Below are 17,608 nucleotides of genomic sequence, written 5' to 3' on the forward strand. Positions count from 1 at the left end.
AGCGCCATGTTATAGTCTGTTATGTATACGGTACTATTTATATACAGAGGCAACAATTACCATTTTCCATTAGGGCATAAAATTTTTTATTAAACAAATTGTTGTTGTTATTTTTCTTGCTAACGCTACCCGTTCAGATGTAATGAAAGCCGCGCCCGGTCAGGCGGCACATCTTTTTTGCTTACCGTGTTTTGTGTATTTCTATAGTAAGTAACGAGAACACGGCAAAGTTATAGAGAACATGAAAGTCTCTGTTGTACCGGTATTCTGTGGAAAATCTAATAAAGATGGTACGACTGCTCAGTATTATATTAAAGTACTGCGAGTCATTTCTGCTTTTTTTTTCTGTGTCAGATATTTTCTTTAAATAATAAGTTGACTACAGGTTAAATCCAAAATGTTTATCATCATCATACCAGCCTTTAATTGTCCACTGCTGAATATAAGCTTCCCCCTTGGGTATGTTACCAGTATTTGCTACGCTTGGTAGGCGGATTGGCAACCGCAGTTAGACTTTCGAGATATTTTAAGAAGGACGCTGCTGCCCATCCCTCGACCTCTCTTAGTCGCCTCTTACACGGAGTCTAAACTTAGAACATATATAAAACTATGAATCTACCCATCCTTTTTTTTCGATGGGTGAAAATGGTATGTAAACCCCGCCTGCGCTAACGGGATACGCTGGCGGAGCACCAGTGAAGGGTGATAGATGAGAATGAAAACAGGCCAGTTAGCCCATTATCATAATTCATCAGGAATTAACCAAGATAGTTTCCAGGCGGAACCGCGAGGAGGTCGACCTGGTTAGGTATATTGCTAGCAATGAGATTCTCAGTCTCCATTACTAACAATTCCTTTCCCCCCGAATCTATCCATTCCATAGAATATATTTTTTGAATAAGTGAAAATGAAATAAAAGCCCATCACACATTGGTATTCGGTATACACTAGCGGGGCACTAGTAAGGGGTGATAGGTGAGGATGAAAGCAGGTCAGTTGGCCAACGTGACTAATTCAACAATAATTGACCACGTTGGTTTCTAACGCGAACCGCGTGAATATTAACATGATCACATGACGTGATAGCGTACATAGCTAGTAATAGGACTGTTAGAACCCATTACTACCCCTTTCTCCTATAGCCTTTCCCAAAGTGGGCGATAACGCCCCCTTGTGGGCGATGCAGGCCTAAAGGGGGTTGGTAAGAGACCCAGAAAAAAAATGGGGGCGTTGTGTAGAAGCTCGTTTAGAATTAATGTTTAATCTCCGCTAATATAGCTCACAATAAATGATTAATTTAATTTGAAGTAATAGTGGATTTTAAGTAGGTGAAAAAATGGGAATAAATAATAATAATAACTTTATTTTAATTAAAGAACGGGTACACAATTTATTATACAGTGATTACTACACTAGGCTCGCAGGCCTGTATCGTAGTAGCCAGTGAGTGGCTAATTAAATTAGTCCATATTTATTGCCATTTACAGTCCGGTTCTTGTACAATTTTATCATTTAAGTACTCGAAAGTTAAAATACATTTGAAATGATATAATAATAATACATAAATAAACAAGAAAAAAATAATCTATTCTCAAAGTGGGCAATAGACAAAATAAGTTTGGGAACCCCTGCCCTATTGAATACTTGTATACGAGGTCTGTCCGGAAAGTTCGTATAAAAGTGTTCTGGAATGCGAGAAAGAGGAGTGGGGAGGCCAGGTAAGCGCAGGACCCCTTCCTTATGTCCCTAACAATGCTTCAGTTCTGGTCTGACCGCCGTGCGGTGCGAACTGGCTTGTCACGCCATCTGTGAAGTTACCTCTTAACGAAACCCCGTCGGCATGGAGCCCGCTTCCGTTGAAGAGCAGCGCGTCGTAATCAAGTTTCTCTCGAAACTCGGCAAGAATGGCCGTGAAATTTTTGCCGATCTAATTCGATAAGACATCCGGGGAACCACGAACAAAAAAATCAAGAAAATCCCGCTCAAATGTCAAGACAATGTTGATTGTTTTTTTCGATGTTCGGGGGATTGTCCATCAAGAATTCGTCCCTCCAGGCCAGACAGTTGATGGAAAATTCTACGTCGATGTGCTCAGACGCCTCAAAGCTCGTGTGGCACGAGTTCGTCCAGAATTGGCGCGAGAGGGGCGTTGGATTCTTCACCACGACAATGCCCCTGCCCACACCTCTCTTGTTGTCCGTGAGTTTTTGAGTAAAAATTCCATTACGGTGACCGAACACCCCCTATTCGCCGGATTTGGCCCCGTGTGACTTCTTCTTGTTCCCAAAAACCAAATTGGTACTTCGGGGGCGGCATTTGGGGGACATAAATGAGATAAAAAAAGCTACGACGGGGCAGCTGAGAAACCTACAACCAGAGGACTTTCAAGGAGCCTTCTCACAGTGGAAACGGCGTTGGCACAAGTGCATTATGTCACAGGGGGAGTACTTTGAAGGGGATAAAATTGATTTACCTGAATAATTGTAAAATAAAATTTTTAAAAAACTTTTATACGTACTTTCCGGGCAAACCTCGTATATATATTTTTTAATGTGTGATGATGGAATGGTAACCCCGCCTATGCTATCGATATACACTGGCGGGGCACCAATGAGGAATGATAAGTGAAAATGAAAGCAGGTCAGTTAGTCCGTCGCGACGAATTCCACTAGAATTAACCACAATGGTTTCCAGAGGGAACCGCGTGGAGGTCGACCTGATAGGGTGTATTGCTGACAATGGGTTCATTAGACCACATTACTAACAATCCCTTTCCCCCCATACTTGTATATTAGGAGAGAAATTTTGTGAATAAAGAAATTAAAAACATCAAAACATTTAGAGGCACCCATACTAACTAAACATCTGGACTGAGTTAGTAAGAGAGATAAAAGATTTTTGTCATTTTCCATGACATGTAATATATGTAATACAGAGTAGCGTCAGAATTGTCCATCTCTAGCTAATCTGTCCGATTCTAGAATAAGGGCATACGGATATACGACCCCCGTCTCCCGAGCCGCTGCAGTGTCCCAGTCTTTTCCGAAACTGCAGTGGCCCCCCCTTTTCTTTCCCACATTACTCTCTTATTCCTCTTATTTATAAATTAAAAATAAATAAATAAAATGTCTTTACAATTGAAAAGACCGATAGGTATAAATAAATATATAAAAATATATATAAGTAAATACATATAAATAGATAGATATACATATATTATATATAATACACAAATATGATAAGTACGTACATCAGCATTGTGAGAGGTAATAATTCTTCAGACGCGATTTGAAAATCCCAATGCTTGGGCTATTTCTAATTACATAAAAAAGTGTGTTCTATAATCCAATATATATATAATACAGAGTGTAATCGGAGTCTGTAACATTCTTTTAAGATAATATTTTACTAGTAAATATTCGTGACTAGCGTGTGATGGCCGACTAAGGGAAATTAATGGTCAAATGATGAGCAGCAGCGTCCCTCTTAAAACATCACCAAAGTCTAACTACGGTTGCCACCTCGCTTACCAAGGGTGGAAATTACTGGTGAAATCCCTCCAATGGTAAACTGCCATAAGAAACGGCCTCGTTCCTTATAACAGTCTATGGGGGATGGCCTCAGATGAGCCATTTTGATATTTTAACTAATTCACCAGAAATCATAACAGAAGTTGCATACGTAAAATTGTAAGGTTATTCATTTTTATGGCAACCCCTAACAAAGTTGGCAACAAAAAGTTGTGCTCGTCATGAAAAATTATCATTTAAATGGGCTACTATTAAAAGGAACGTCGCGGGGAAAAAATTGAGAGTTCTTATACGTCTTTTGCGTAGAAACAGAGTTTCAAGTCGGTGTTTTATTTTTGCGGAATAAAATGTTAGACAGTTATGATATTTTCTATGGCTGCTGCAACGTAATGTGTATTACGTATTACGTCCATTGTTTTCTCAATGTAAACATTTTTATAGATAGATAGATAGATAATTTATTTGCATTACTTACAGCAGACAAACAGCAAAAGACACAAATACAAAGTGAAAAAAGGTAAAAATGTTAAAGATGTTAAAGATAAAAATTAAAAAAAAAAAAAACAAAAATAATACAAAAATATTTTTTTGTGATTGTTTGTATAATAAGTTAATTACTGTAATCTTATGGAGGAAACAATAAAGACTTGCTTCTCACCAGAGGGAGACTTTCTACAAAGATCATTTGCTTAGACATCTCTGTTTTATTCGTGTTTCTACCGTTAAGCAGTTGTGTTTGCATGGCTGTGTTTCAATTTGAAGGATGGGATATGGCGTGAATTTACTAGATACAGAGGAGTAACACCTGAGTCCTCAAGAATGGCAATACATGGGAGGTATCATGGGCGAAACAGTATACTCTGTTATGTCCATGGTACTGCTCATGTCTATAGGCGACGGTTACCACTTTCCATCAGGAGGGACGTCAGCTTGTTTGCCATTCTAAGTTGTATAAAAAAAGACTATCTATCTATCTATGCACACATATTTACTTTATAATGATGGCATGTCATGGTTTCACCCGCGACATTGCTTGCATGACCGAGACATATTGATTGATTGGGATGGAATGTAGCCTATGTACTTCTTCATCCCAAGTATAACTTTACTATTATAATGTAAATTTTAATTGTATTCTCTCTGATATGTCTATGGCACTGTTTATGGCTATTACTGTTACCACTTTCCATCAGGTGGACCGTCAGATTGTTAGCCAACTTAAGTTGCATAAAAAAAAATTATATCAAATTTTATGACAATTAGTTGAACCGTGCTTGACAAGATTGTTATTCGCCTCATTGTTAAGAGTTTCATAAGCAGACATTGTATTTTTTTTATCTAATTGCACATAAGTTAAGCTGGTAGCTATTATGTATGGTAGCTACCGGTTTAACTTATGTGTAATCAGATCGAGAAAGCTCAACTAGTTTCGGGACCAATTCGGGAGCCTTAATCATGAGCGGTTGTGAGTCAGATTATGTGGTGGTTATTACATTAAAACACAAAGTTATTAAAAAACAAATAAGATACAGAAACAAAAACATAATATATAAATATTAAGCTTCAGCAAAAAAAAAAAACTGCAATACTTTTTGTGATTGACAAATTCGAATCAAACGGAATATTAATCGGCACCTTTTAACAAGTGGCTATGAGAGCTCTTTTTTACATTTCATGGATGAATTCTGTGAATTACGAGAAAGTTTTAGGTTAGAAAAAGAACATGACAGCCGGATATCCCTCTTGAATTATGTTGTCTCTTCACTTTGGAATATCTTAGAAGTGAGACGTTTAATATCATTAAACTAGCTTTCACCCGCGACTTCGTCCGCTTGACCGTCCGCTTGACTTCGACCGCTTGATATTTACTAGCCGGAATAAAAAGTAGCCTATATCCTTCTCTATCCCATATAGTGAATACCCAATTTCGTTGCGATTGATTAAGTCATTGAGGCGCTATAAGGTAACAAACAAACAAACTCACTTTCACATTTATAATATTAGTAAGGATTACTATAAAGACTGGAATGATTTATCAGATGACGGCTTTACGTGCACACCGAAGTATAAAACAAATGACGATTACCTTTAAATTATCCAAACATAAATTCGAAAATTTGAAGATTAGGTTGGGATACAATTTTGGGATCTCCAAACCGCAGGGGTTTTTTTTTCCATTGCTTCTGTCGCTATGTTTTAATGCGACAACCTTCATATCTTTATCGTATTGTCTATCTTATACATTTACTGAGGTTTTTTTTATTTATTTTTTACTTTCTTTTTTCACGTGTTAAATATAATAATAGTTTATAATATATATCTATAGATATCTATATGTCATAATATAAAAAAAATACTATGTAACTACTTGTGTTCGTCACTAGTTTAGATATTTAGATATTTAGTTCCGTTTTAACCGCACGGATTATCCGATTGAGCTGTCACTGCTCATACCTATATACCAGTATAATAAAATTTGTCACTTAACAGAACCTGTACATAGAAGATATTTAAGAAAAATTTATATGAAGGACCTTATTATAAATTTAATAAAACAATAATTAATAGAAGCCAAAAGAATATTTTTAGAAATTTTGGTTGTCTATCTGTCTGTCTATCTATTCGGCGTCACGCAAAAACTACTTATTGCACCAATAAAGAAATAATTTACAATTGTATTAAATACAAAAAAAAAGCTAATTTAATTGTGACAAGAACAATAACTTTGATTTTAAAACTAAACTACTAAACTGTTTCTAATAAAAATTGTATGAGACCGACCTGAAAGTATAATTTATAAGAATTTATGAGAAATAAAAAAATTCAATTGAATTGCGAACCTTTTCTTTTAGGAAGTTAAAAAAGTTAAAAGTTCCGAAGGGATTTTTTCCAGTAAAAAATTCATTTTTTTTACTGGGTATTATTTAGTTTATCTTTAATTGTACGGTTATTACCCTTATACATTCTACAGTTTTCTTTCTGCTTCTCAAAGGTTGACTGTAAGAGATCCCTTTATGGGATAAGTCCGCCATTGTACATTAAATCATTTATCAGTTTTAAAATTTTAATAATTGTATATTTTAAGTATTCTTATGTTTGTTACTTGTATGTTTTTTTTTTATTGTTTTGTTGGTGTCAGTTTCTGTAATCGATGACTTAAGAAAATGTTGTGTACATCTGTAATTGGTGTAAATGCAAGATGCAAGCCCTGTATATCAATTAAAATTAATGTCTGTATTAAGATAGAGTAAGAAACAATGTGATTAGAGAGAAGTGTGGACTGAAAGACGATGTAGTGACAAAAATCGAAAAAGGAATGTTGCGTTGATTTGGTCATTTGGAGAGGATGGATGAAAGAAGAATTACGAAAGAGATTTTTCGAGCAAGAATGAATGGAGATGTCGGTAAGGGCCGCCCTAGATGGACGTATGTCGACCAAATAGGCGACGTGCTGAAGAAGGGCCAAATTAAAAGTACCCGTAACCGGCGAGCGTGTATGACAAGATTGATGAATGTGGAAGAAGCGAAAGAGGTTTGTTTGAATCGAAGCATTTGGCGTTCCATTGTTTCTGCCTACCCTAATGGGAGACAGGCGTGACAGATATGTATGTATGTATGTATGTCTGTATTTACACTGTTGATGTGCCTTTTAAAAATAAATAAATAAATCAGTGTTCAATTTGAATTATGTACAATAAAAAAAAAAGGAAAAAATATAGGTTACTACTTTCAACCTCATTTTTGATGTCGTTTAAAAATTAAAATTGGAATTCTCAAAGACATCATGAAAAAGTAATACAATCGAGTTCATAAACTATTCCTAAACTAATATGCGAGATTCGAATGTATCTTTTGAATGATTTATTGAAAGATAGCTTTCACATACTCCAATAACATTATAGGATAGAATATGTAACATGCTATTTATATTTACAGCACTCGGTCACGAGAGAGACGGCAAATTAATCGAGTGAATGACCTGTGCAAAGGTATGAATGTAGGTGAGCTGGGAGTAATATTATTAGATGTGCATATACAGGTTGAGGTAGCGAGGCAAAATATAAATAATTAATTCTGAATAAATGCACCGCTTTATTTCTCTATTTGTCCAACGGTTGACTGGTAAGGAACATCATCCGGTGTTAAAACCACCAAATGTACATATAATTTCATTGTGCATTAAAATTTAAATAAATAAATAGATTTTGGGTAGCAAAAAAAAAAATAAAAAGTAGTAACGTGGCGGAAGAAGCACGAAAAAAGGATTTTTTTATGCAACCTAAAATGGGAAATAAGCTGACGGCCCACCTGATGGAAAGTGGTAGCCGACACCTGTAGACATGAACAGTACTATGGCCATAACAGAGTATACTGTTTCGCCTATGATACCCCCCATGAGTTGCCATTCCTGAGGACTTAGATGTTATATCTGGGTACCCAGTAAACCCATATCATCATCATCATCATATCAGCCTTTAACTGTCCACTGCTGAACATAAGCCTGTCCTTTGAGGGGTTTTGCCATTAATTGCCACGATTTGCTTTTCCTAAAGCCTAACTGCACTTACACACCCGATTGCCAACTGTGGCAACTACTGGGAAAAACCTCCTTATGGGAGAAGCATATGTTCAGCAGTGAACAGTTAACGACAGATGTAATAAAAGTCCATAACCCATTACGGAATTGGTACGCACATTTGCTCCTAACTAGATCTTCTGAGAATAACAACTCTTGCCTTTTTGTTTATACAACTTAGAATGGCAAACAAGCTGACGGCCCACCTGATGGAAAGTGGTAACCGTCGCCTATAGACATGAGCAGTAGCACGGACATAACAGAGTATACTGTTTCACCCATGATACCCCCCATGCGTTGCCATTCCTGATGACTCAGATGTTATTCCTCTGTACCCTGTAAATTCACGCCATATCCCACCCTTCAAACCGAAACACAGTCATACAAACACAACTGCTTCACGGTTGAAACACGAATGGGACAAAGGTACTCAAGCAATCCCTCTTCAATAATCACAATGGAGGCGCATCGCTCGTATCAAAGAGCGAGGACGGGCCTCCAAGAATCCTTTGTAATTCATAACTTCCAAACCCATTATAATAGGTTCATTGATATAAGACTAAGGTCGCTTTTTGTATTACATATTTCTTATATTTCCCATTTTTGTAATAAGTAATAAGATATTTTCTTCTACAAACGCTCCGGTTATGGAATGATGTCCTTATCATGCTTTTCCAAGGAATACAGCATCTTTAAAAAAGGAATAAAGATGTTTCTTCAGGGTTGGCAACGCGCGCGTAATGTCCCTGATATTATATTACAGGCGTTCATAGGCTACGGTAACCGCTTACAATCATGTATAGCCGTATGTTTGTTTGTAACTTTAGTGATATAAAAAATAAATAGTATAATTTAATAGACACGTGCATTAATATTGTATTGTATTTAATGTTTGTTATATGTGTTATAATGCAATATGCTGTTGATTTTCCTTTAAATAAATAAATAGTAAATGTATTAAATAAATAATAAATGTAATTAATATAAAAGTTGAAAACTGTAGTCCCATTATAATGATACGTAGAGTAATATTGGAAACAAATGAACCGAAATGAATAAATAATTGTAAATTGCTTATAAATCGATTGTTAATGTAATTTGTGTATCCATTACACATTTCAAGTATCCAAGTCCATAATGTTTACGTGACATTACCTAATTAAATTGGAATAAATCATGACTTGTTTGACCAATAATATTTAACTCATTATAAAAAGGTTTTTTTTATAACACCTGAGTCCTCAGGAATGGAAACATATGGGGGGTATCATGGGCGAAACGGTATACTCTGTCATGTCCATGGTACTGCTCATGTCTATAGGCGACGGTTACCACTTTCCATCAGGTGGGCCGTCAGCTTGTTTGCCATTCTAAGTTGTATAAAAAAAAAACTGTTTTTAAATTAATTATCACAAAACAGAAGTTTATATATTTGAACTTAAAATATGCGGGTACACTACTATATTATTCAGGTAAACTTTCCATTACGTATGCATAAAGTATTATCCAATAATAAATATGTCCGTAACAAAGTAGTTACAATATTAAAAAAAGAAATTACGTTAAGATTTTAACAATTATTAGTGATTTAAAGAAAAATAAGTTAAATAAAAGCAAAATTAAATAATAATTACACTATATTTATTGTGTCTGTGTTACGCAATATATGAAAGTTCCACAAATGTGAATCGCTTCAATTACTTTTTCTTTAAATAATATAAAGACGTATGCTGAGTCAATGGTTCTTTGATAGTTCATATTTGTGTTGGAAATAATAAGCTTCGTTCGATAAATAATAAAATGTCTGTATTTTGTGTAGTTTAGAAGAGAATAGAAAACTGTGAGATAAATTATTAATATTGTTATATTTTTGATTATAGAATATTAATAAAAACGACTATAGAGTTTTTACAACACTTTGAACGTGTGATTTCAACTTTTTATTTTGCAGAACTGCCTTCCTATAATGTTTATAACTATACTGTTGTTATTTTAAATTAAAATTAGTTGTTTGTAAGTATTATTGATGTCATTTGCATGTGATACAACTTGTAATTGGTTTTTTCATTATGAAATTTTTTATGTGTTGGTTTTTCTTTTAATAAAAAATAAAATTGAATGAAGTCGCTATCCACGTTCTTCCAAAACATGCAATTGATTATGTCAGGAGCTACATTATTGTTTAGATATTTTTTTTATGGAAAGTTTGAGTATGTATAATTTGCGCTCATAAAAAGTCTGAGTAAGTCGCTAGCTAATAAATAACACTGTATTTTTTTTAATCGCACATTGTCGAACGCAAATATAGAATTAATGGAATCTGTATCTTTAATTGATGTTTTTTTTAAATATTTTTTTTTAAATACAAATATCATCATCGTAAATAAAATAAAAAAGCTTATAAAAAAAACTGAAGTATTATAAAAATTAAAGGTGCTATTTTTTGTTTATTTTCTTATACTCGCTTTTGATCATAAAAATAAATACAATAACTTGATGCATTAATAAATAGTGTATCAATTGCTCTCCGACATTTACTATAAATAATTAATCGCTGTACGAATTTGGATTGTTGCCAAAATGCAACGCAAGTATGTTGCACTATGTAATACTGTAAAATAAAGAGATGATAAATTTGCTTCGTATGTTTAAAACTGGAAACATTTTGGGTACAAATATAACAATGTTATGTTAATAGCTAGGCACTAAATGCCATATGTTCGTGTGAATACAATTTAACAACGTGTAAACGAAGAACAGGTTCATAAAAATAAATTGTTGTTATTAAAGTTTATTTCTGATAGTTTTTCATAGACAAATTCTTAGTACCTATGTGAGTAGTTGTCTATATAAAATAAATAAATATATATTATTACGTAATTATTACAATAAAAAAGAACAGAAAAAAGTACTCTGTGTACAGTCTCTGTCTATTATTTATTTAAATAATCTATTACGAGTATTCAAAAAAACAATCGTGTAATTGAGTATAGTATGACTAGGCACACGTCATTTCGAATAAAAAAAGTTCTTATGAAGTCTATGCTATAATTTATTGAATTTTATTTTTTCTCTATAATGTGGTTAAGTCTTTTATGATACCTCTTGATATAGATATTTTGGACAGAAGCAAATGTAAAACACTATGTACTACTATTAATTTATTTTATTACGATGATATTTTTAAATATAGTTTAAGGTGTCTGCGGTCTTAATAGATATAACAGTAATAGAAAAATATATTAATACAAGCAAAATACAGAAGTGTGACCAATCACGAAAATATTTGTCTACGGGCAAACTAATGGCATTATCCGTACGAATTGAGTAAGTATGTCACTCATGTCATTTATACTTTTGGAGTAATCTCTTTCACTAGTTCTTTTTATTAATGATTTCATTATATTGCTATTTCAAATTACATACGCTTATAATATTTCTATATACTTCTAATTAGTTGCATAGATTCATTTTCCAGTTTTGTCAACATAATGGCAGTGCCGACTCTTACATAAAGTAGTGCTTTATAGTACCTACATAATTTTATGCTTATCATTCCCTTAATCTTCCATCCGTTTTGTCGAATATTCTTATGACATCATTAATCTTTTGATAAGAAGTGCTACAATTGAATATCTATTTTCCTTTTCAGTTATATTATGGGCTTTGTTAAAATTTACTATGATTAATATAATAAAGTTTGTGAAATTGAATAATTATTACATTTATCTTTATTTAGCTTTTACAATATAAATTATATGACTACTATTACATGAACTTTGATGATATTATAGGAAAACATTAAAATTCATTCATTCAAATTCTTTCTTAAACAGGTTGAAAGAAAACTGAATGAAATTATACTGAATTTTATAACTTTTCTCTTATTATGCCTATAAAACAATTTAATCTGTATCTCACGACTATAGTTACGAACATGTTAAATTATATTTTTATGATTAATTTATAAAAAAAGGTATTAAAAATTTTATAACACTCTGTATATCACAATAACTATATTGGCACGATACGTTACGCATTGACGCAGATCCGTGCAAGTAAATGCATCGTGCAATATGAAATGACGTCAAAGTATAAATGGAAGGCAATTTACTGTAGTCGTGCTATGCTCTCCTGGTAGTTGACTTGATTAATGTTAATGTACAAACGCCTAGAATATCAAGAACATATCCAACATACAAAATCTTTGAGGTAGGCAGAGAAAAGTTCTCTGTCTCTTACATCTCTTATTTCATCCTTATTATTACATGTCTCACTGATGCACGTTTGTTTTTATTATTTTTTATTTTTGCAATGTAAGAGTTTCTTCTTGTTGAGGCGACTAATATTTGTCTCAAATTTACTCTATCTCAGCCCATATTCTTAATTTAAGATTACATAACCTTTAGCTTTTGTTACCAGAGGGAGAGTTTGTACAAAACTCGATTGCTTGGGTACCTCTGTCCCATTCGTATTTCAACCGTGAAGCAGTTGTGTTTGCATGGCTATGTTACGGTTTGAAGGGTGGGATATGGTGTGAATTTACTGGGTACAGAGGAATAATACCTGAGTCCTCAGGAACAGCAACGCATGGGGGGTATCATGGGCGAAACATTACACTCTGTTATGCCCATGGTACTACTCATGTCTATAGGCGACGGTTACCACTTTCTATCAGGTGGGCCGTCAGTTTGTTTGCCATTCTAAGTTGTATAAATAAAAGGTTTTACTTTTGTCATACGTTTTATTTCTTGGTCTTCTTACTCTTCTAGCTTTTATCGTTTCTTCCAAGATACTATTCACCATGTCCTTAAAAGTAGCCCTATTTCTAGCCTCTGCTTTCTAAATTAGGAGTATTTATATAGTATGATAATTGTAAATAGAGCGCATTTAATTAAATAATGCACTCGTAATTTAATTGAATTCGCTGTATTTTCACTACTATTTTTTAGTCTATTTTTTATGTTACTTGGAATGGTAAATGAGCTCACGGTCTACCAAATGGAGAATCATAACTATTACATGTCAACATGAACATTATAGAATATTACGTCTCTAGTTTTTTTTGTACATCAATTCTTCAAGCCTTCTGGCTTCCTGGTATCTAAAAATATCATGATATTGATAGCTACTATCAATACCAATTATAAATGGTTACGTTGCAAGCTCACGTAAAATACCAACGGATCAAAAACATTTTCTTCAATGCCGACAGAACTGGGTCAGGCCTATTGAAAGAAAACAATTATCGATAAATATTGAATTCAATAAAAGAGAAAATTAAAATTTACTCTTAGACATTTCCGCTTGACTGCTACAGTAATTCGGTTTGTCAAATCGTCTCCCTTTGAACATTTTTCATTTTTGTCTGTTTTTTGCATGAAAAATATAATAAAACGTGGCAGTATTTTTTTATTTTTAAACGATAACCAAAAAGGAAAATTCTCGATTCATCAGAATCTTTGATAATCATTTTGTAATCAACTAACGTGCGTTTCCCGTGTTGATACCATCTTGCAAACAGATTATTTTGCAAGATGGGATCAACAAGGAGAATGGGGACAATACCGTGTATTTGTTATTGAATCATATATTATCAGAATTAATAGATTGTCATGAACACTAGTGTGCTTTGTGACACTTCAGAGACCCGTCCGTATCCCATCTTAATATCATCATAATATCCGTATCCCATCTTGAAAATTCATGTTCCGTAAAGGAAACATCGTTTTAGGAGTCACTCCATTTCACGGGATTCGAGAGAATGTCTTCTCTTTTAAATTGACTTTAAAAATATTCGATTGGTATCTAAAGATTTCTTAGCAATATATAACATATATATGTCGCAGTTCGTCAATAATCGACTTGCTTTCGTCCGCATCAGTTATCTCTCATTAACGTTACGACACTCATTAAAAATAGGACTGGTGTGCCTCGAGCCCAATATTTCACTGAGCACAGTACTGATGGGATCGAACTTACAAATCCCAGACTTTTAAGAGTAATATGCCCTTTTATACACGAAAGGGGCGACGGAGTCTTAAAATCTGGCAAGAGTCAGTCTCTCAAATGAACCGAAAGGGGGCGTGGGAGGTCATTAAGATAAAACCCCAGGTTGAGTCCCTCATTTACAACGCGCTTAACAGAATAAAATGATCATTCCGTTGCTTTGAGTTGGAAAATTAAAATGTCTTATTCGATTGTATGTACCTTGAACTTGTACATGTACTGTAATAGTATAATAAATTACTTATTAATTAATACAATTAATGTTAAAGATCTATCTATCCTTACTTTAATCTCTTACTTCCTTACTTCCATGAGTTGTCTCATGCATGCACGCTGATTTCAAGGACTTTTTAATTCCTCCTCTCAAAAATAACATAGTCTATCTGATCTCTTCACATTTGCATCGTAAATCTGATTTGTCAATCTTTCATCTGACATTCTTTCCACATGCCAAATACCTATCTATCTATCTTGCATTAATTTCTTATTTCCTGCATTTTCATGAGTTGTCACAAAGGCATCGTAAATCTTTTTTTTTATAACATAGAGGGCAAACGAGCATGCGGCTCACCTGATGGTAAGTGACTACCGCCGCCCATGTAGGTGTATTGGCGGCGTTTTAAAAAGAAATATGCTCTTTTCTTGAAGGTTATGACGTCGTATCGGTTCGAAAATTTGTTTCAAACAACAATGTCAACCTTTTGTCTAGCATTCTTTCCACATGCCTAAGACACCGTAGCATGCCCTTTCTAATTTTAATACCGGTTCTCTTAGACCAACTCGGTCACTATTACTGGAGACCGAATGGTGTCGACGAGCACAACCTCGCAAATTCTGCGTGACTTGCATTTCGGCTTGTTTTCGATTATAATAAAAAAATCTTACCTTCATACAACCAATCCGGAACTCCGTTATGAATAGTGCCGGGTATTCCGCTTTCAGTCACTCTATATCCGGTCGAGGAGCGAGGAGCCGGGCGGTAGTAGATATCATAATCCTTGACTGTGATCAGACCGTGGCCTTTTGGTGTCCACGCGGCTAACAGCAGGGAAGGACCTTCGGAGATCACTCCACCTCCCACCTCGTCTGGCAACGGCGTGAGCGGGTAGGATTCTCTGAAGCAATAGAATATTTATTTTTTATCTATACTTATAATAATTCTGTAGAGGGGTCAATTCTGTACATGAAATATATTTCCAAAATAACTATCAGGGGATTATTAGTGATCGATACTGATGCCTTAAATGCAATCAGTAAAATTTTTGTCTGTCTGTCTGTATGTTCGTTATAGAAACAAAAACTACTCGACGGATTTTAACACTTGAACAACTTCACTCTCCTGGGCAACCTGCCCATAGTATACTTTTCATCACGCTATGAACAATAGGAGCAGAGCAGTGAAGAGAAATGTTGGGAAAACGGGAGATGTTACTCCATTTTTAAGCTTCCGTCGCGTGTGCAGCCTTAATGGCCACTTTTTAAAATGTAAAATTTTTAATAAACTGGAAGTATCAAACAAGGCAGTGTATGTAAAGTTATCAAAAATAAGTAGGAGATTTTTATTTAGGGTGTCAAAATAAAGATAGAGATAAAAATATATACATACGAGTAGTACGTATATGTGCCTATTGCAAACTAAACGATTACTTGAATGAGAAATCGTCACAGTCGTAGAATACTGACGGATTTGACGAATAATACATATAAAGATCCGTCAGTATTCTACGACTATGACTAAATGTGCATGGTGTTAGTCGATCACGGACAGGTTTTTAATGACCAATTTAAGATATACGTAGTTTTAAATTCAAATCATCTGAGGGAAAGAGAAAAAAAAACTGGTATTCCTCACTACTAACAAGTAGTGGGGAATACCAGTTTTTTTTTATTAATATTAATGGAATGGTAACCTCGCCTGCGCTAACGGTATACACTGTCGGAGCACCAGTGAGGGGTGATAGGTGAGAATGAAAAGGCAGTTCAGTTAGCCCGTCGTGACGAATACATCAGGAATTCAGCACGATGGTTTCCAGGGAGGACCATGTAGAGGTCGACCTTATGGGGCATATTGCTAGCACTGAGACTGATAGTCCGCATAACTAACAAATCCTTCCTCCCCCCTGGAATACTAGTTTCATTGCTACCAATATACCTTTTTAGGTGGACCTCCTCGTGGAAACCATCGTGTTGGATCCCAGGTGTGCTCATTATAGTGGACTAACGAACGTACCTTTGCGTCCTCACCTATCATCCCTCACTGATGTCTAACTAGTGTATACCGTTAGCGGGGTTACTACATGCATACATATCTGTCACGCCTGTCTCCCATTAGGGTAGGCATACATTTCATACTTTCATACACGTTCGCCGGTTACGGGTACTTTTAATTTGGCCCTTCTTTAGCACGTCGCCTATTTGGTCAACATACGTCCGTCTAGGGTGGCCCCTACCGACATCTCCATTCATTCTTGCTCGATAAATCTCTTTCCTAATTCCTCTTCGGGGTTACTATCCATTATTATACGTTAAACAACCACCACTGCGCCACAGAAGTCGTAAGAATATATTTTATTATTGTGTCACTTACCCACATTCCTTCGAAGAGCCTTCATGTTTATAATTTAGCAACAACCCACCCAATTTAGCGGTTATTACAGTCACTCATATGATAAGTAACTTAGAATATTCTCATTTTCGTCTTGCAAGTGTATTTTTATTTTTCTCTCCCGTATCTATTATGTAAAATAGGGTGGGCTCACTTTGTTGCAGGGATGAATGGAGATAAGAGCACGTTCAAGTGGAATGAACTAAAAAGTTTTTTGCTGACGGTCGTACTTGAATAATGAAGTTTACTTAAATATATATAAATATATAGATTATAATATGTACAGATTGTTCACAATAATATATTGAGGATCTTTAAAAATCCAAAGAATTAAAAATGTGTAAGTAAAAATATTTACAAGGTTAAGACCAAGAAATATATTACTCCTCTAGCCAGACAGCTACTGAAAACATTTCCTTACAAACAAACAGAGCATCACGTCTATATCATCATCATCAATATCAGCCTTTAACTGTCCACTGCTGATCATAAACCTCCCTCTTGGGGAAGTTTTGCCAGTAGTTGCCACGCTTAGCAGGCGAGTTGGAAACCGCAGTTAGGCTTTTGGTGATGTTTTAAGAGGGACGCTGCTGTCCATCTCTATACATACATCTACATATCGTCATAGTCATAGAATACTGACGAATCTGACAAATATTACATATAAAGATCCGTCAGTATTCTACGACTATGACGATATGGTCACACAATTTGAAGTAAAACGTTAGAAGGGTCGTGCCATGTAGGCTTGGATAATATATACGTTGTTTTATTTTTATTATATCAACTATTAACTGTCCACTGCTGGACATAAGCTCTTCCATAAGAGGGGTTTCACCAGATCCATCTCTTGATAATTAAATTCCCTAAGTCGCCTATTAAGACACC

General features: G+C 34.8%; 1 protein-coding gene across 2 annotated transcripts in view; it reads right to left on the reverse strand.

Moving 5' to 3' along the window:
* Positions 1–17,608, reverse strand: part of LOC113511244 (inactive dipeptidyl peptidase 10) — a 202,909-nt gene that overhangs the window by 23,329 nt on the left and 161,972 nt on the right. For both annotated transcript variants that reach the window (XM_031912149.2, XM_026894862.3), the window contains exon 6: positions 15,001–15,230. In XM_031912149.2, coding sequence (XP_031768009.1) covers positions 15,001–15,230 — 230 coding nt within the window. The remainder of the gene's footprint in view (positions 1–15,000; positions 15,231–17,608) is intronic.

The sequence above is a fragment of the Galleria mellonella genome, unplaced genomic scaffold (assembly GCF_026898425.1).
Source record: "Galleria mellonella isolate WM207_F2 unplaced genomic scaffold, CSIRO_AGI_GalMel_v1 utg133, whole genome shotgun sequence".
Lineage (NCBI taxonomy): Eukaryota > Metazoa > Arthropoda > Insecta > Lepidoptera > Pyralidae > Galleria > Galleria mellonella.